The 20,752-nt window shown below is 44.7% G+C and overlaps 1 protein-coding gene across 4 annotated transcripts in view; it reads right to left on the bottom strand.

The window, feature by feature from the left end:
• The window catches only part of ABR (ABR activator of RhoGEF and GTPase), a 637,383-nt gene that overhangs the window by 327,684 nt on the left and 288,947 nt on the right, over positions 1-20,752 (bottom strand). The window contains exon 1 of one of the 4 annotated variants that reach the window (XM_073616870.1): positions 19,587-20,242. The exons of the other annotated variants lie outside the window; for them this stretch is intronic. Within the exon in view, the coding sequence (XP_073472971.1) occupies positions 19,587-19,754 (168 nt within the window). The 5' untranslated portion in view covers positions 19,755-20,242. Of the gene's footprint in view, positions 1-19,586; positions 20,243-20,752 lie in introns of those variants that run through there. 4 annotated transcript variants of the gene reach the window in all.

The following is a 20,752-nucleotide window of genomic DNA, read 5'->3' as shown; positions in this document are numbered from 1 at the left end:
ATGATCATGGGTATAGCTTTAAGCATATTTGTTCTCACACTCTTCTAGTTCTATCCTTCAAAAAATTGCTGAGAACACAGCATTCTGCTGTATAACTGTATTAATCCTATATATTATCCCCCATCAAATCATTCCCCGCATCTATTACCTTTTGTACCACCACCCCCTCCCTTTAGAATGTAAGCTCTATGAGCAGGGCCCTCCCGTACCTTCTGTATTGAACTGTACTGTAATTGTGCTGTCCCCCCTCTACATTGTAAAATGCTGCGTAAACTGTTGGCGCTATATAAATCATGAATAATAATAATAAATTAATATACATAATATGAATAAGCAGAGAGAAAGCACATGCATTCAATATATGCCCCTAAAACCTACACACTGTCTCTAATGCCTGGGCACACCCTAATCACCCTGCGCGGTGCCAATTTCCCCCTGCTTCCTGGTGCCCTGTCTCCCCCCTGCAATGCTGCCAGCTTCCCTCCTCCCCCATCTGCTGCTGCGGGGGATGATTTGGGATGGATGAATGAACACAGTGAGTGATCTGTACCGATCACTCCTGTGTTCATTCTTAAAGGAAGCATAGTAAACTGTTTACTATGCTTTAGTTTGTGAACAGGGAGCCCTTTAGCACAGAGCACTTCCCATTAATTCACTGCCCAGTACACCTGAGGCTGCAGAGAATTAGACTGGGGAAGCTCTGTTCTCAGTCCCTTTCTTCCAGTTTAGACCCTTAATATTTCATTAACCACATGCCGACCGGGCCATAGCCGAAAGACGGCTACGCGTCCTCACAGAATCGCGCGCACCCGGGAACATCCGTGACCACCGGGTCCAGGGGACCCGGCGCATCACGGTAAATGGCCGCTGATAGTGGCCGTTTACCACGTGATCGCTCCATCAAATGACGGAGCATCACTTGTAAACAAACCGGTGTCATGTCATGACGCTGGTTCCTCCCTCCCCTCTCTGTACCAATTGGTACAGTGTGAGAGGAGAGAGGGAGAAATTGTTTGCAGCGCTGTGGGCACTACAGATCCAGCCCACAGCGCTGTGGGTACTACAGATCCAGCCCACAGCGCTGCTCAGTGCCCATACTATGCCAATACTATGCAATAAATTTTAACAGAAACAAAGAATTTTTTTTTTTTTTACCGAATTTTCAGTCGTTTTTACTTTTATATCGCAAAAAATAAAAAACCAAGCAGTGATTAAAAACCACCAAAAGAAAGCTTTATTTGTGTGAAAAAAAGGACAAACATTTCAAATGGGTAGAGTGTTGTATGACTGAGTAATTGTCATTCAAAATGTGAGAGCACCAAAAGCTGAAAATTGGTCTGGTTAGGAAGGGGGTTTAAGTGCCCAGTGGGTAAGTGGTTAAAGCACCCCTAATGGGGCTCTAAATTTTTAATTTTTTTTAAATAATATTGTAAAAAAGAATTAAAAAAAAATAAAACTACTGACACCGTCCACTGCCCTACTCACACCAATATCTGCTCTACTGACACCGTCTACTGCTCTGTTGATATACACACATGTGTGTTTGTGCTCTGGGGTGCACACCCTAATGCAAAAGGCCGCGCACACCAATGCTGTAATGCTAAAGGCGCAATGTTGTTGAATAATATTTTCATATATTTTAATTTGGGTGGAGAATGACAGATTGTGGCAGAACATAATTACATCTGCACAGGATGACTAACCAACTTAAATCCAAAACGTCTTGTAATGACAGAGAGCTTGGAAAGTTCTGACATGCACTATAAGACAGGCTTTAAATTGTAACTCCACTTATGTTGAGAAAAAAAAACATTCCCCTCTGCGTGATCTATGTACATTGCAAGGATTAGAACTACCTTTGTTGAAGATTCCTACCTTTTGTTATTCTGAAGAAATCCCTGTGTGTGCCCCTGTGCTGAGTAGGGGTGCAACGGATCAAAAAACTCACGGTTCGGATCGTTCCTTGGATCAGGAGTCACGGTTCGGATCATTTTCGAATCAACAAAAAAAAATCTCCCCCACTGTAATATCCACAATCTCCCCCACTGTAATAATATATTAGCAGGGTATGGCAGAGTATTGCAGGGTATTGGCAGGGTATTGGCGGGTATATTGGCAGAGTATTGGCAGGGTATGGCAGAGTGTTGGCAGGGTATGGCAGAGTATGGCAGAGTATTGGCAGAGTATGGCAGAGTATTGGCAGAGTATGGCAGAGTATGGCAGAGTATTGCAGGGTATGGAAGAGTATTGGCAGGGTATGGAAGAGTATTGGCAGGGTATGGAAGAGTATTGGCAGGGTATTGGCATGGTATGGAAGAGTATTGGCATGGTATGGAAGAGTATTGGCAGGACATTGCAATTGCAGAGTATTGGCAGGGCATTGCAGAGTATTGGCAGGGTATGGAAGAGTATTAACAGGGCATTGCAGAGTATATTGTCAGGGCATTGCAGAGTATATTGTCAGGGCATTGCAGAGTATATTGTCAGGGCATTGCAGAGTATATTGTCAGGGCATTGCAGTGTATTGGCACTGCTGCCATCCGAACTCTCCCCTCCACTGTACAGATCAGTACACAGAGGGGAGAGAGGAACCGGCGTCATGACGCCGGTTTGTTACAAGTGATCGCTCCGTCATTTGACGGAGTGATCACGTGGTAAACGGCCGCCGGGTGTACCAAGATGGCCGCTGCTCCGGAGCTAGGCCGAAGCCGCGGCCTTTCCTATGGCCGAGGCCAAAGAGCTCTCTGCGGATCGCGGGTGTCCCGATCTGCAGAGGTTGATCCGTACGGATCACGGATCGATGACGATCCGTTGCACCCCTAGTGCTGAGTGAGTCTTAGACCCCTTTCACACTGAGGCGGTTTTCAGGTGTTTGAGCGCTAGAAATAGCGCCTGTAAAGCACCAGAAAACCGCCTCCCATTCATTTCAGTGTGACTTTTCACACTGGGGCGGTGCGCTTGCGGGACATTAGGAAAAGTCCAGCAAGCAGCATGTTTGGGGCAGTTTGGGAGTGCTGTACACAGCGCTCCCAAAATGCCCTGCCCATTGCAATGATTGGCCTGAAAAGCGCTTCAGAAGCACCGCAACATGGGCGCCTTTAACCCCTTCTTCGGCCGCTAGCGGGTGTTAAAAGCGCCCTTCCAGCGGCCGAAAAGCGCAGCTTAAACAGCGGTAAAGCGGCGCTTTACCGCTAATGCTCGGTGGCCCCAGTGGGGAAGGGGTCTAATGGGAGTGGTTACATAATTATCAGTCAGCTGTGGCAGCTGTAGAGCACTAATAAGGAAAGCTGCTGGGCCTGCATCTCTTTAGACGTGTTCTTATTGGAAATATCTCAACAAAAATTAAATGTTTGTTGCAGTGGATGCCTGAAATCTTAATTGTATCTTAGGCAGACTTCTGGGAAAATCAGTGAGCCAATCACACAAGCAGGAAATGATGTTCCTGGGGAGTGGTCAGCACACATTCTGTTTTCAGAACTCCATGTAGTCATATTACATTTATAGAAAATTACTGCAGGTGCAGATTGAAAAGGAAAGGTCATTTTTAATAACATTCAATTAAAATATGACTTGTATCGCAACTGTACACGCTATATTATTTTTTCTTTATTTGCTATTTTTTTCCCCCACGAAGTAGAGTCAACCCTCAAGTGTCTTAAAGAAGAAGGAAGAGTTAAAGCTGACCGGAAACTGGATGTCACATGATGTGAACAGGAAGCAGAACAACAAACACAATCCTTAATAATCAAACAGCAGAAACCGTCACAGCAACCAAAAAGTGTCATCAGTTTTTTCTGTTTACAGCAGACAGTCCGTACATATGGATATCTTCTTGGTATAGGACACATACTCAGAACTAATACTTCTTAATACTTTAGGGCCAGTTTAAATTTATACGTTGTGGTAATGTTTTACTGTTGGTTACTGCAACACACAGGCATTTCCATTCATTATAAAGAACCTAAACACACTAAAACATAATGATACCTATGATAAATTTACAGTATTATGGTCGGTCTGGCGGCGCTTCTCCTCAGATACGCTGATTACGTTACTCCCTATCTCCCCGAACCCAGCTCCCCCTAGCATTTGTACTTCACCTGAACCCTGATAAAGACCCGTAATCGATAAACCGAAGTCCCTCCTCTCCGGTCCCCACCGGCAGATCTCCTTCCCCTCTCACCCCTCCTTCATCTCTAATCTTGCTTCTCCTTCTTTTCTTCTCTTCTCTTTTACCATCTTACCCTTTTATTGATGACATAGCCTGTTTACATGACTTCTTATGTTTTTAAAACTGCCAGCCTTGCTGTAGGCGATAGCCATTTGGCACGTTGGTTATCACTGTAATGTAAAATATTTTTTTCTTGCCAACTGCGATTTTTTTATTCAGTTACTTTATACCAATAAAAACATTTTCAACCCTAAACACACTAAAACAGTAGTGGGCAATGCATCAGAAAATACGACAAACAACTGCAGAAGACGAAAATGGGACTAAAACAAAAATGCCATTATTAGTCAAAAGACTAAGACTAAAACCAAATCGAAATTTGCTGCCAAAATTTACACTGAGGGTCATGGTTTGTTATATCCCTGCAAAGCTTAAAGCGGACACCCGGGTGCACCCTACTTAATTCTTACTCATTAATCTAGAACACTTACTCATTGCCTATCTTTGATTGTTATGATGGTATTTTTCATATTTTTTCCCCAATACTTTCATTTTAGACTGCACATGGAAAATACAGAAACCATATGACAAATAACTCCAGAGAGAGAACGTGATCATACATGACATAACAATTAGAATACCATAACTGGACTGAAAGCATGAAGAACATATGAAAAGGCAACCCAGGCAAAAGTGAGTCTCTATACCCGGAGTAGTGTTTTGCATGGTAAATACCGTAAATAGAAGAACACAGTAAAGGTATTAGCCAGAAAGAAGTGCATAGAAGATAGGGTTTGGGGGGGGGGATAAGATGGGAACTGGGGAAGGGGAACCAGTCAATCTGCCATCTCACGCAACCCAAAAAACGATGGTATATTTCACCTTGTATATGTTTAATGTCCCTATCCTGTATGCTTCTGTTGCGTACGTTCTTCAGTTACGTCTCACCTGTGTTGTGGAATTTCTCTTGAAATTACTGTCAAAGGCCCACAAGCTGTATTGTTGTCCTATTGTTTAAAACTTTAATAAAAACATTGAAACAGAAAATAATGGAGCTCTTTCCAGTTGTTCTTCTCATTGGATTGATGGCTACATTTAGCAAAACAAGTAACGAGTGGCTGATAAAGAGAGGGAGGATTAAGTTGGGCTACATTGCCATATTAGATGTCCGGTTCCCAGCAAGGAAATGAATGTAGTTCCTATAGAGCCCTTTCTGAGAAAAAAATGATTATTTCGCTAAGAACGGCCATAGACGGTTCGAATCATGTATGGGCAGGCTCATTGTACCCAAGTTGAACGATCAAATTATACAGGTTGAATGTTCTGAGTTACAGAGGAGGTCTAGGGCTAAAATTTTTGCTCTTGCGCTACCGTTTGCAACGATACCTCACATGTGTGGTTTGAACTCCGTTTTCATATGCGGGCGCTACTCACGTATGCGTTTGCTTCTGCACGCGAGCTCGGCGGGACAGGGTGCATTAAAAAAGTCTTTTTTTCTTATTTGTTTTACCTTTTATTTTTTAATTTTACACAGTTTAAAAAAAAAAAAAAATTGTGTCACTTTTATTCCTATTACACGGGATGTAAACCTCTTAAATATGAGATCTGGGGTCAAAAACACCTCAGATCTCATATTTACACTAAAATGCAATAAAAAAAAAAAAAAAATTAAAAAATTGTCATTTAAAAAAAGAATTAAAAAAAAATGTCCCTTTAAGAGCTATGGGCGGAAGTGACAATTTGACGTAGCTTCCGCCCTGCAATGTCATGGAGACGGGTGGGGGCCATCTTCCCCTCACTCATCTCCATGCCAAGGAAGGCACAACATCCATTCGCCTCCGCTGCTGCCGACGTCTCAGGTAAGCGGCGGAGGGCACCAGAGCGCAGCAGGAGGAGGGGGGGGCCCTCTCCCGCCGCCGATAAAAGTGATCTCATGGCGAATCCGCCGCAGAGACCACTTTTATCTTGAAGCGGACCGCCGGCCGAACACGAGGATAGCAGGGTTATGGCAGCTAGCTGCTGCCATAACAATGATATCCTCCTTCAAAGTAAGGACGTATAATCGGCATGCGGGGGTCCGGAAGTGGTTAAAGTGATTGTAAAGGATCGTTTATTTAAAAAAACAAAAACGAACATGTCATAGGATGTATTAAGGTGAAAAAACACGATGGTTTACAACCCCTTTAAGGGCTGGAGTTATGCTCTGAGAGGGAAATTTCTATTCTTTTAGGAGAGAAAAAAAAGCATTCTCAGAATGACTACCCCACCCTTCCTATTTACTAGTAAATGTTTACTCTACAGCTTTATAGTTACTTTACTACATATTTCACAAGTGCTAGGTTGTATAAAGCTGGCCATACATTTTATAATCTAATTATGCAATATCTACACAACCTCCTATAGCTTTTACAGAGACATGCACTGTGAGGGTCTATCTAAACAATCCATGGAAGGCATGCTTCTTAGCATCTTAGCTAAGTGGTTAGCAATTCCACCTAGCAGCACTAGGGTCATCGGTTCAAACCCCAACTATGGCAATACCTGCCTGGAGTTTGCATGTTCTCCCTGTGTAGGTTTCCTCCAGGTACCCTGGTTTCCTCCCACAGTATAAAAGACATACTGGTAGGTTAATTGGTTACTGCCAAAATTGGTCCTAGTATGTATGACTGTGAACCTTAGACTGCAAGCTCCTTGAGAGCAGGGACTGATGTGAATGTACAATATATATGTAAAAGTGCTGCATAAATTGACAGCGCTTTATAAATACCTGTAATAAATATAGTCAATCCAAGGCTGATTTTCTAAGGCCCCTTTCACACTGGGGTGGGGGCGGCGTCGGTGGTAAAGCGCCGCTATTGTTAGCGGCGCTTCACCGTCGGCCGAGAAAGGGTTAAAAACCAGTGTGGTATAGCCGCGCTGTCTCATTAATTTCAATGGGCAGGAGCAGGGAAGGAGCTGCTCCCCACATTAGATAACCCCCTTGGAGAAGCACTCTCCCGAGGGGGTTACCTTGCGGGCGCGCTGCCGAGTCCAGCATTCGGTGTCCATAGAGGCCGAATGCAGGACACGGCCCGCCCCCGGCGCCCACGTCATTGGATTTGATTGACAGCAGTGGGAGCCAATGGCTGCGCTGCTATCAATCTATCCAATCAAGAGCCGGGAACCCGTGGAGAGAGGGACGATGGGGACACGCCGACGGAAATTCAGGGCTCAGGCAAGTAAAACGGGGGGGGGGGGGGGGGCTAGGGGGCTGGTGACTGCAAGGTGTTTTTTCACCTTAATGCATAGGATGCATTAAGGTGAAAAAACACGAGCCTTTACAACCCCTTTTAGGACAACAGTCTGTCAGACAATCCCCTACCAACAATCGAACCGTGTGTATGAGGCTTTAGTCTAACCTTCTATGATCAGAACTTTCATCAGATGCTAAAAAGCTTCCAACAGCAAGTCCAATCACATTGCATTCCTCAACTGAATTAGGGCCTTTTAACACGGACTGTCTGATCAGGTCCACCTGTCGGTTTTTCAGGCAGACCTGATTGGCCCATCCATTTAGCCCTATGAGGCAGCAGATGTCAGCGGTGACATGCCAGCTGACATCCGCCATTATCCGATCCTGTCTGCAAAATCCAGACCGATGGTGGCCCTATTTTCCATTCACCTAGCGGATCGGATGAAAACGGACAGGTTGTCCTTTTTTACCCGATCTTCCCATAGAGGAAAGCGAGACTGTGTCCGTCTCCGCTCTGCACAGTGACCTAAGACGGACCTGTCATCCGCCTGCTCAGCGGGGATCAGCGAAGCGATCCCCTACTAAACAAGCGGAGTCCTTCAAATGGAGGCGCCCGAGTGAAAGGGGCCCAATTAGCCTGGAAAAAAATTTCATCCCAGTTACATAAACCAAGTTAGTTTCAAACTTGGCAAAGCTGACCATTCTACACACGAGCGCCCTTGAAAGAAAACCTGTCATAAGCAAAATCATAGTTCATTATTGCTTGTCATAATACTGGTTCCCTGGCTATCTTGCTGAGCCACCGCTCTCTTGAGCAAGTACGCACCCAACACAATGAAAGTTTTAGAAAGGCGGTGCAAAGGAATGCAACTATATTACCAATCACAGGTCAGCTCTCAAACAATATCAATACTGCACTCTAAAATCTAGTTGTTAAAGAGTTAGGTCTTGTGTTTACCTGCACAGGGATGTACAAACATTCCATGAATTCCTGTGCAGGCAGTCCTATTGCTGTCAACTGGGATACAGTGGCTACACAGATATGTTCCCAATGTGAGGTCTGTCCGGGTGCATGGATGACATACTGGGAGCAGTGGCTGTGGATCCTCAATCAGGTAAACATTACTTACTGTACTTTGTACATCTCCAAAGCTCTTTGCGCATACATAATAAATAGTATGAAATCCTTTTTCAAACAGTGTTTACACAACTCACTCATTCCATCACTATGGCCATCAATGACATAAAGGCTGGTGTATATGAGGATGTCTATAGTGGGCAGCCTTTGTCTGCCTTATTATTAGTAAAACATGAAACTGTACTACATCTAATATACAACATACACAGGCATCTGTGTCCTACATCTATAATTATTATTATGCCACTGGCACAACCTTGGCCGTAGACATGAACAAGGTACAAGTGTTTTTCATATAATAGGGCTAAATTTTACAACCGGCTACAGTACTAGAGCCAAGGTCAAAACAGGATATATGGGACCAAGTAGAAGTATTATCATTAATAAAGTGGTTGTAACAGAAAAGGTTTGTTTTTAAAAAGGAAGTAAAGGCTTCCCTCTTTAATTGTGCCTTTAATTGTGCCCACAGGTAAGCCTATTTAAGGCTTACCTGTAGGTACTGTAGATATCTCCTAAACTTGCACCATTTTGGAGATATTTAGTATATACGCTGCCGCCGACATCATCAGCGATTGCGCACTGAAGGAACGGACCGCTCGTGCCGTTTCTTCAGGACCCGCGCCATGTCCGGCGGCACCAGCGGAAGTGACGTCATCACAGCTCCGGCCAATCACAGCGCCGGAGCCTGCAGACCGGAAGTGACTCCAGGAAAGATGTCGGCCATGTGAATGGTGTGCGGGCGGCACTGGAGGGCATCATTCTAAGGTAAGTATATCATAATGAGCTAGTATGCGACGCATAGCCAATTATGCCTTTGTCTTACAGGTTTGGGTTTTTTTGGGGGATTTTTTTTTTTTTTTTTAACCACCTCTTTAATAAAATAAAAAGAAGGTATACTTACCTGCTCTGTGCAATGGTATTGCACAGGGCTGCCCCTGACCTCCTCTTCTGGAGTCCCCTGCCGGCGCTGTCTGCTCCCGATGTAGCCTCTGGATCCAGGAAGAGAGAAGAGCGAGGCTGCAGAAGGGGGGCAGTACTGGATCAGGAAAAGACTTGGGTAGGTGTTTGGGGGGGGGACGACACACCACATATTAATTCTGGTCTGAGGAATCCTTTCGTCAAGTCAGTTTTTTTTCTTATAAACCCGTGTTTTGAACAAAAAAAAAAAAACTGACCTGATTCCCCTGTCCACACACTCGATGTGAATGGGGGAATCCTACACACTGAGCTATTGTTTCCGACAGTGGGGAGACTTCCCTGACATCAGAATCCACTGGCCAGCATTACAGCCTATAGATAGAAAATCCAACAGGGTGGTTGTACAAAAATCGATCGGAAGATCAACTTCTGTACAAGCTTCCTGCTCATAAATGGATTGAAATTTGGCTGGCCCCTGCTGAATCGTCCGAATTTTGATCCATGTATAGCCAGCTTTGGGAAAAGCCACATAAACTTCTGCTGCAACCGCGTTGTATTTAGAGCTCTCATCAATGTCAAGTTGGTAGAGCCATGATCCAATTGTGGAATCCCTGCCCTCTGTCATTCAACTGTCACTGCCAGAAAAACAAAGAGCAGCAGAGGCTCTGGCATTTGACAGAACAATAATAGAATATAGGCTTTGGAAGGAAAAGGGCATGCTTACCTTCAACTTGGACAGTCCAGGCCCAATAAACTATGACAGATTCAGTGAACCTGTGTTTGATATGGCAGGGGAAAGCAACAGGATCACTTAAAAGTGGAACTAAAACACACCAATTTAATGAATAATAACTGTTACAGCTGATTGTGCTTTCAAACTGTCAAGCCATCAATTGGTTGGCGTCAAAGCTGAGCACATGTGTAGCACCATGGCAACTGCAGAGGAAACAGAGGCTAAGATGGCAGCTTCCTTGGCTGTAAATAGAAGGGTTTAGTTCCACTTTAACTCCAGCATACCTCCCCTAATTTGTTCCTACTTACCTTCTTCATTGTGCAGCTGGGGTTGGAAGATGGAGGGTGAAGGTTAGTATAGGCTCAGTTTTAGCACAGCAATGTGATTCACCCTTTAATAAAAAATATAACACAGGCAGTTCCGTTTTAGAAGTACATTGATTGTTCATTCTTTATCTCCACACCTGCCGAAGCAGCAGAATAGAAAACCTCTGACTCTGCGTATTTAAAAATGTCGTATGAAGCCTGGCAGTGAGAAAAGTATTTAGGATACACAGACACGAGATGGTTCTAAATGTGCACCTGCCTTTTCCCCAACAGATGTCATTACTGGTCAATCCTGCAGTGCAGTTACTAATGTGTAAAGTCCTCAGGAAACCACTTCCCTCCCTCTACTCATGTTGAACTCTGATACTCCTAAACGGAGGTTCTTAAAGCAGTTGTATACCCACACACACAAAAAAAAAAAAAACTGTAAAGCAAAAGGCATAATGAGTGCATACTATCTCCTTAGGAAATACCTTAGAACGAGGCGTCTGCATCTGATCCCAGTCACTGCCGAGGGAGCTGACATTCTCCCCTCGGCGTGTCTTCTGGGTTCGCGGCTCCAGCGCCGTGAGTGGCCGGAGCCACGATGACGTCACTCCCGCACATGCGCGTGGGAGTCTTCTTTCCGGCACGGTCCAGCAGCATCCATCGAACCTTCAGCCGGACCTTCACAGCGCATGCACTGCTGACATCAGCAGCTGCATGCAAAGTGAATATCTCCTAAACCATACAGGTTTAGGAGATATTCATTTAACCTACAGGTGAGCTATATTATAGGCTTACCTGTAGGTAAAAATGTAACATAAGGGTATACAACCACTTTAAAGTTGAACTATAGGCCAAACTTATTTTTTCCCTATTTTGGATAGAGTAAGGGAAGGTTATAATCCCTGTTAGATTTTTTTTTTTTTTTTTTTTTTTGCCATCTGTGAAATTTCCCTTAGTTTCCTGTCCAACAACCAAAACAGGAAGTGAGCGGAAACCCCTACAAATTAAGGGAATTGCTTGGGCCCCCTAAGTCACCAGAACCAGTGTCACCATTGGAAGATTTCCCCTCTAAGAATTTTCCGGGGGCACCCCAAAACTTGGGACTTTTACTGTCACTTTCAATAAAAATGGTAAATAGGAGAGGGTGAATCTCCTTAATGGGGCACAGACAGCAATAAAAACCTAATAGGCGTTCTAATCACACTCCACTCTATCCAGAACTAAAAAAGTTTAGTTATACTATAATGACACAGTGGCAAACACATATAACCTCCCCTGGATGAGGAGGATTGGGATAAATACCTTGAGCACTGCTCTGGACTCTAAACTTGATTTACTAAAACTGGAGCATGCCCACTCCCGCCAGAAAGAAAACACTCTGCAGCGCTAATCACAGGTAGTGAGACATTTCCCGATCTGTGCAGCCGCGGATCGAGAAATGTCTCACTGCCTGTGATTAGCAATGCGGAGTGTCAGCTTTCCGGTCGGGGGGGGTAGCACGTGAAGTTGCGAACACGCATGAGCTCATCCTTACTGCCAACATTAAAGAGGAAGTAAACCCTGATAGATTTTACTTCCTCTTTTGCTCCCTGCAAATTAAAAGCATAATGGGCTAGTATGCATTGCATACTAGCTCATTATGCAGCACTTACCAGCAATTGAAGCCTACGCTGTCCCCTGTGCAGGCTGCGTCCGTCTTCGCCCCTCTTCCAGCTGGGGACGTAGACTCCGGCCCTGTGACTGGCTGGAGATGCGTGACTTGCGAGTGAAGAAACGGCACGGAGATCCGTCTCTTTACAGCGCATGCGCTGATTACATCATTGGCGCACTACAAGGGAAATATCTCCTAAACGACACACGTTTAGGAGATATTTCCACTACCTATAGGTAAGCCTCGGCTTACCTATAGATAAAAGTCACACAAAAGGGTTTACAACCACTTTAAACTTGGATAGATTAACCTGAAAGTTGATTGGTTTCTATGCAGAGCTGCACTAGATTTTGCACCCTCTAGTTGTAGTAAATTAACCCCATTATGTCTACAGAAACGACATGATTCACACTAGTTCATATATAGATTACACTCTAAAAAAACTGCACGTGCCCTAGATATCACACACAAAATGTAAAGGTATGTCCTATGTTCCAGATTTATCTTATGGTTATGTCCGCACATACAATCACCAGCCACTTTATTGGGTACACCTGTTCAATTGCTTAGTAACACAAATTGCTATTCAGCCAATCACATGGCAGCAACTCAAACTGATCATCAGAATGGGGAAGAAGCCCAGGTTCACACTGACTGTGGGTTAGAAATTGTGCGAGTTCAGCTGAACTCGCACGATTTCAAACCAGCAATGCAGTCCGACTTAAGGGGTGATTTTACAGACATCTGTGCAGATTCATACATAGATGTCTATTCAAATCGCCACCGAAGTCGCCAAAAGTAGTACAGGAACTACTTTTGAGAATCAGTGCAGCACCGCAAAGTCGGCGTCGCACCGATTCAGACGGGGCTCTTTCCGGCAATAGCTGCCGATGTGAACATGGGCAAAAGGGGATTTAAGTGACTTTGAACATGGCATGGTTGTTGGTACCAGACGGGCTGGTCTGAGTATTTCAAAAACTGCTGATTTACTGGGATTTTCACAAAAAACCACCTCTAGGGTTTACAGAGAATGGTCCGCAAAAGAGAAAATATCCAGTGAGTGGCAGTTGTGGAGGAAAATGCCTTGTTGATGTCAGAAGGTAGGATCAGAATTTGGAGTAAACATGAAAGCATGGATCCATCCTGCCTTGTATGAACGGTTCAGGCTGCTGGTGGTGTAATGGTCAGGGGTGGGGAGGGGGGGGGGGGTATTTTCTTGACACACTTTGGGCCCCTTAGTACCAACTGAGCATCATGTAAACACCACGGCCTACCTGAGGATTGTTGCTGATCATGTCCATCCTTTATGACTATAGTGTACTCATCTTCTGATGGCTACTTCCAGCAGGATAATGTACCATGTCACAAAGCTCAAATCTTCTCACCATTGGTTTCTTGAACATGACAAGGAGGTCGCTGTACTCCAATGGCCTCCACAGTCACCAGATCTCAATCCAATAGAGCACCTTTGGGATGTGGTGGAATGGGAGATTCACATCCTAGATGTGCAGCCGACAAATCTGCAGCAACTACGTGATGCTATCATGTGGTCCATCACTATGGACCAAAATCTCTGAGGAATGTTTCCAACACCTTGTTGAATCTATGCCATTTAAGGCAGCTCTGAAGGCAAAAGGGGGTCCAAACCGGTACTAGCAAGGTGTAATAAAGTGGCTGGTGAGTGTGAGTGTATGTATGTGTAATAGATTATATATATATGTATTCGGTGATCAGTTCTAGACTGCTACTTGCCCTACAACCAAATACTGCTTTTGTATTGCTGGCTATGATATGCAGTATCCTCTGACACTACTGATATTATAGCTGTTGTGCGATGCAAATAGGGAAATTCTCATTCGATGGAGATCCCAACAGCCATCCCAACTGTCCCCTCAAGGGAATCTACTGTTACTTCAGTATTAGTCTTGTACAGGCCAATTCCAACTTATGGACCGTATGGACCATGTTACACCTGTGTTTACTGGGACTAAATGGGACCCCCTAACTACCCCCAGCACCCCCCCCCCACCCCCCGACGACAGCATGCAGGGGTTTTCGCCTCAGCAGCTACTGTCTGTCATTTTTGACATTTGCGTGGTTGTGTGGGGCTCTGTAAATGAACTACAAGTCCTGCCTGCCACCAAACTCATAGTCCACTGACCCTCCAGCTCCCTAACAAAGTCCCTACAACGGTACGGACATAGAGCTGGAGGAGGAGTCTACAGGGGCCTGGCATTGTACCCACCAGCCAGACATCGCAGTTGCAATGCATTGAAGACAGAATCACAAAAATTAATAAATACACTTTTTGCTGCAAAAATATGTGCATTTACTATTTCTTGTAAAAGGTGGACATAGCTTTTTAACACATAGGAACAGAAACATATAGATCCTATTTCTGTATTTATATGTACTGTATTGCTGTGTACAAAGCCACGCTGACATATTACAAAGAAAATAACAGGCACCTGCCTATCTACTGTAAACAGGAGTTCACAGGCTGAAACAGATTTCCTATATTGTGGTAATCTTGGCATGGCAGTGCAGAACCCCACCCATAGTGTTGGGATTGTGTGATCTTATCGCCCATTATTACTTGGCTGCCAAGTCACGCGGTGTCACTCCCCTCCTGATCCTCTCACCTGGATCCCAAGGTGTGACTGCTTTATGTACAGCTTCAGATTCCTACTGCGAGCACAGGCCTATGCAAAACTATCTCAGGGACACGTCTGATGTTTGCATGGTGGTGACTTCTATGGTGTCTAGGACACGGGACTCCTCCGCGATCCTAGGACACGGGACTCCTCCGCGATCCTAGGACACGGGACTCCTCCGCGATCCTAGGACACGGGACTCCTCCGCGATCCTAGGACACGGGACTCCTCCGCGATCCTAGGACACGGGACTCCTCCGCGATCCTAGGACACGGGACTCCTCCGCGATCCTAGGACACGGGACTCCTCCGCGATCCTAGGACACGGGACTCCTCCGCGATCCTAGGACACGGGACTCCTCCGCGATCCTAGGACACGGGACTCCTCCGCGATCCTAGGACACGGGACTCCTCCGCGATCCTAGGACACGGGACTCCTCCATGATGGACACGGGACTCTCCATGATCCTAGGACACGGGACCCTCCATGATGGACACGGGACTCTCCATGATCCTAGGACACGGGACCCTCCATGATGGACACGGGACTCTCCATGATGGACACGGGACTCTCCATGATCCTAGGACACGGGACCCTCCATGATGGACACAGGACTCTCCATGATCCTAGGACACGGGACCCTCCATGATGGACACGGGACTCTCCATGATCCTAGGACACGGGACTCTCCATGATCCTAGGACACGGGACTCCTCCGCGATCCTAGGACACGGGACTCTCCATGATGGACACGGGACTCTCCATGATCCTAGGACACGGGACTCTCCATGATCCTAGGACACGGGACTCTCCATGATCCTAGGACACGGGACTCTCCATGATCCTAGGACACGGGACTCTCCATGATCAATATCCTGCAACCAAGCAATTCTATGATTAAATACTGACCTAAAAAGGAGAACTTTTTTTTGGCCAAATTTGTTTCCTTTTTAGGACTCAAATACATGTGCAATTTAAATGCACTGCAGGCACAAGAGGCAATGGTTTCTGAAAATGTGCAGCTGTGCTGTAAAGCTGGCCATACACGATACAATCTAATTGTACAATCACTGCACAATCTTCTTTAGATTTACTAAAACTATGTTATGTGCAAACAGACCTAAGAAAATTCAATTTTAACAAATGAGGCACCCCCCCTTGCACTACATAGTTAATAGTGGAGCTTAAAAAAAAAAAAAAAAAAAAAAAAAAAAAAAAAAAGGTTGTACAATCAGATTGTATAGTGTATGGTCTCCTCAAGTATATCCCTATGAGATTAACACCTAAAAAATCCACATCTAGGTGAGACTGGCATTATGGGACTGTGGCATAAACCTACGAGGGTATCTGTGTAAACCTTGAAGCAGGGGTAGGCAATCTTACAGAGGTGGAAATCTACCGTCAAATCTTGTCTAATCTAACAACATCATAGGAGAAGTCAAAGATGACTGGGCACAGTGCTGCCACCTCACACCCGGCTTAAACTCGAATTGCTGTACTACTGTGTCAAAATTGCATGCATTGCACAGCAATCATGAGTTTAAATCAGGTGGTGAGGAGGCAACACATCGCCTCCTCACCACCTGTCAAACACGCTCAGATCGCTTTTCAGAGGAGCAGCAGTGCCTGCTGCACTTGTGAATGAGCCCTCAGCTGCATTTGGCAGCGGCACTCTTAGGGCTCGTTCACACGAAGTTAGGCGGTGGTAAAACCCTGCGGTTGAGTCACAGTTTTCCCACCCCCCAATCCCTACCCCCTTTAGCTGCTGAGGCAGCAGCCAAAGGTGTACACATGCCACAGCAGGAATTAAACCCCCTGTTGCTTTTAGTGGGCGCTACCACCTGCCAATCACGACCCATTCAAGTAAATAGGTTGACACTGCACCCTACAATTGCATGCTTCTGTGGGGTCCAAGGGGTTAAAGCAGGTGGTAAAAAAGCAACACAACGATGCCTGCTTTAACCCCTTGTTTGCTGTATTGCACAAGGCTGCAGAGTGGCCTCATCCACTTGATTGGGTCATGGTTGGCAGGTGCTACATCCCCCCAATCATGACAGGTTGTACAACTCCTGCTGCGACTGCGACTACTACAGCTCCAACTTTATAAGTAGTTTTTCTGCATTGCACTCTGTTTGATGCTCTGGAATGGCGGGTCAGCAAGCCCAGACCGCGATCTACTGGTAGAGCGTAAACTACAGGTTGCTGACCCCCCCCGCTTTATATATATGTATATGTGAACCCATACCTTGTAAAGAAATCCATTCAGTTTGAAAAATGAAAGACAAAACCTCAAAGGTTTCTTGCAGTAGCGTAAACTAGGAGAATTTTTGAACCTCAGATGAAGAGTCACACACGGGTCCTGCTCTTTATATACAGACCACATGACTCTCATCATCAGAGTAATGAAATAAGAGCGTAGTTGCAGGGCAGCATATGCTCATGTACAATTCCTGGATTTACAACCACTTTCTGAAGGAATACCTATGACGTTGTGATATTGAATACCAAGTCACCTGCAGGCATGCATACTGATCAGTCAAAGCCATAGTAAATATAGGAGGCAGGGCAATTCCTTCTTTTTTTAGCAGACAGTCGTTGCTCAACAAAACGGTTGCAGTCTCTTGCACAGAGCATTCACAATCTATTGTAAGCAGTAATGCGGCCTATGACCATACTTCTGCTCAGAACTGGTGAAAATAATGTTTCCATTAATCTTCCAGCATAATAATTTACACTACTAACTGAAGCATATGATAGATTTTCACCAAATCTTACAGCTAACACCAACTAAACAGCCATCATAAATAACCGAAGTAGTAAAGTTTGCTTAGCAGAAGCTTTCTTAAATAGGCAAATAACTGTTTCAAGTAGGACATAATACAGTGAAATCTTCCAGGTCTACACAGAGCTCAATTAGTTAATAACAAGCACATGTCAAGGGTTATCCTATGTTTTTTATCATGTGGTGACTCTTTTAACCTTTTACTTCATTAGCTATCCTTCCACAGAGCTAGACCAGTGTTTCTCAAACCTGTACAACATTCACATTGATATCCACTTAGGCCGACCATAGACAGTTCAAATCTCAACCAGTTCAGCAAGAAGCGTCTGAGATTCAAAGTGTGGGCAGGCTGATGTACCAAGTTGGTTGATTGATTGACTATATGTGTGCTGGAGTTTACATGCGTATAACCGCTAGCAATAATCACCGTCTTCTCCTGCCGGGGGAGAATACAATGACTCGGCGGGAGGGATTCCCCTTTCAACTACAATGGCTGTGTTGATGGCAGAATTGAGCCAATTTCGCTCCATGTATGGCCTGGCTAAGATAGCAAAGTCACAATTGCCAGACTTTAGGTAGGCCTTACATGGAGCAAATTGTTCTTTCTGCAAGCACCGATAAAGCTGTCCCTGCCGGGACCTACGTCAGCCGCTAGCTAGAATCCATGGAAATTCCGGCAGGTTGGTTGTACCCAAGTTGATCGATCAATCAACTTGGTACATTCAGCCTGCCCATACATGGTTTGAATAGTCTATTCAAACCGTCTATTACCAGCCTTAGGTACATGTTTTTGTAAAGTTAACTGCAAAGTCCGCACTGTTGGTAAGGAGTGCTTTCAGAGTCCTTAGGTTAGAGCAATCTTTCTCAACCTTTTCACAACAGAGGACCCCTTGAAAGGATTTCCATGTCTCAGGGCCTGTTAAAACCAACTCATCAGTGGTGGTCAGTTGGAAGAATGCCCTCTAACAGGGGTGGTCTGAATGTAACCCTGACAGCTAAGTCCCCTGGCTCTATCAGTGCCATTGGCTCCAGAAATATGCACTAATCTACCACCAGCCAGAACGCAAGGAACCCGTCACAACCTCTGGAGGAATGCAGGTTGAGAATGGCTGGGTTAGAGTCAGAATTTAAAACATACCCTTTCATGTATGTTCAGTTTTTGATATACCCCATATGACGTGTTGATATATTGCCAGTATCAATAACTATGAAAAACACTAGGAATACCTCAAGGACTGTAGATCCATTGACAGTGGAAATGGCATATAATGATGTCCATTACATTGTCTTCTGTGCCGTTGATGCAAAGTCTTAAAAGCCACAGCGCCGGTAAACTTTGGCCTCCTGCACTCTGCTCTGCAGCCAGCCAGAACTAGTTGTTGGCTCCACAGAAGTCTATGGGGATTTCGCCAAAGACTGGCCGACTGCAGAGTGGTGTGGAAGAGATGGAGGTGTTATGGTACTGCAATTTTGAGCTCAATGATCTCTAGCTCAGAGTATGAAGGTAACCTTTCTGGACTTTAGTGTTCCTATAGAACTTCTTTAAAATGCATTTACTTCTATTTTTTTTTTTAAACCTTTCAATTTACAAGCTAGATTGAACATATATTAAATCCCTGTTCACACCTTTGCATTCAATTATAGAACGTATGTATAGAAGGACACCTTCGAAAATTCCCAGTTGCGTTGTCCCTGATAAGAGGTGCCCTGAGAGAATACTATGTACTACATAGCTATAAGGCTGAACATTGACAGTCAGCATGACCTAAAGTTTTCAACATGAGAAATGAGAACTGAGAATTTATGTTTTGCAACCATGTTTGTCAACTCGAGTTTTCAGTGATGACAAAAAAACACATTTAAAACACCTTACAGTGAATTACTGGAACCTTTAACGAGCCATATTATCTCCCATACAAGGTTAGTTCTAAAACATTCCCTTTAAGTGATTCATAACATGAAAGGAGGTTCCCCTTAGTTCCTCTGAACTTACCTTTGGGGTTTCTGAAAAACTAGATGGCCCATCAGGACTCGTAGGAGTTCTGCACTCTGAGTCGTCTAAGTAAAAGACATCCTCATATTCCAGTACCCGGTCCAAAAAGCTGATGGCCTCCTCTTCCGCCTCCACTCCTGGTACGATAGTTGGCTGAGTGTTCTCCATAATGTTCTATGCCCAATTTCTCCAGCCCAGGAAGACCAGCAGGTACAGGTCATGCTTGTCTCCTGCACATTTTCCCTGGCAAAGCTAGAGGAGCAACGCTGAATATCTTTCGCCACAAATCTGTCAAGGCCCTTCCTAATGTCAGGAGCACCTATTCTCCCATCATTTCGTCTGTGTGTCTTTAGTCTTCTGTGCTGTTGTAATTTCACTTCTAGCACCAAGCAAGATGAAAGGAGGGGGAGCTGGAAAAATTTCTATCACTTCCTCAAAGCCTCTTCCTTTTTTTTTTCTCTGTATTCTTCGTCTGCTTCAGTTAACCCTACACAGCAGCAGTGCAGCATTCACCATGCCCTGTGTCACAGCTGAGGCTTTTCTGCTGATATTGGCTTGTCTTGCTCATTGAACTTTCCCTGCTGTGTTTGAACTGGCTTCACAGCACACACAGGAAATGCTGTCTTGTTGGGCAGGCCTACACAGGCGGGGCTGCTGCTGATGTTTCTTCATCGGGTTGCCAGTAACCCCTCATATCCCACAGACTGCTGTGAAAGGAAACAAATGCATGATCCTAATGCATTAAGCAGTTGCATGATGAGGCTTACTGGGAGTTGTAGTGCCTCAGCAGCTAGTGGACCATAGATAGGTTACCCTGTAACATTATAGCATTATTTTTCTTATTCAGATGTTGTAGGCAGGGATAACCAGATAATGAGCTAATTACATTTCCCGTCCCATATTAGCAGAACAGAAATACAAAGCACAAGGGGCCATGTGTATCAAATGACAGCAAACAGATTTATATTCCCATTTGCATCATTGCTCAGTTTCGAATTCTGATTGGTGCACAATTTTAGATTGTTAAAAGAAAATATAAAACGCAAAGTTGAGTGATAATTACGACAACAGATAAACAACAGCATTTGCAGAGCTGTCCAGTGCTGATCCAAAGTTCATTCAGAATTCATAAGGATTTTTTATTTTATTTTTAGTGTAAAATCAAC

Source organism: Aquarana catesbeiana, linkage group LG02 (genome assembly GCF_042186555.1).
Source record: "Aquarana catesbeiana isolate 2022-GZ linkage group LG02, ASM4218655v1, whole genome shotgun sequence".
Classification (NCBI taxonomy): Eukaryota; Metazoa; Chordata; class Amphibia; order Anura; family Ranidae; genus Aquarana; species Aquarana catesbeiana.
Note: the sequence above shows the minus strand (reverse complement) of the source record. Positions and strands in the feature narration are given on the sequence as shown.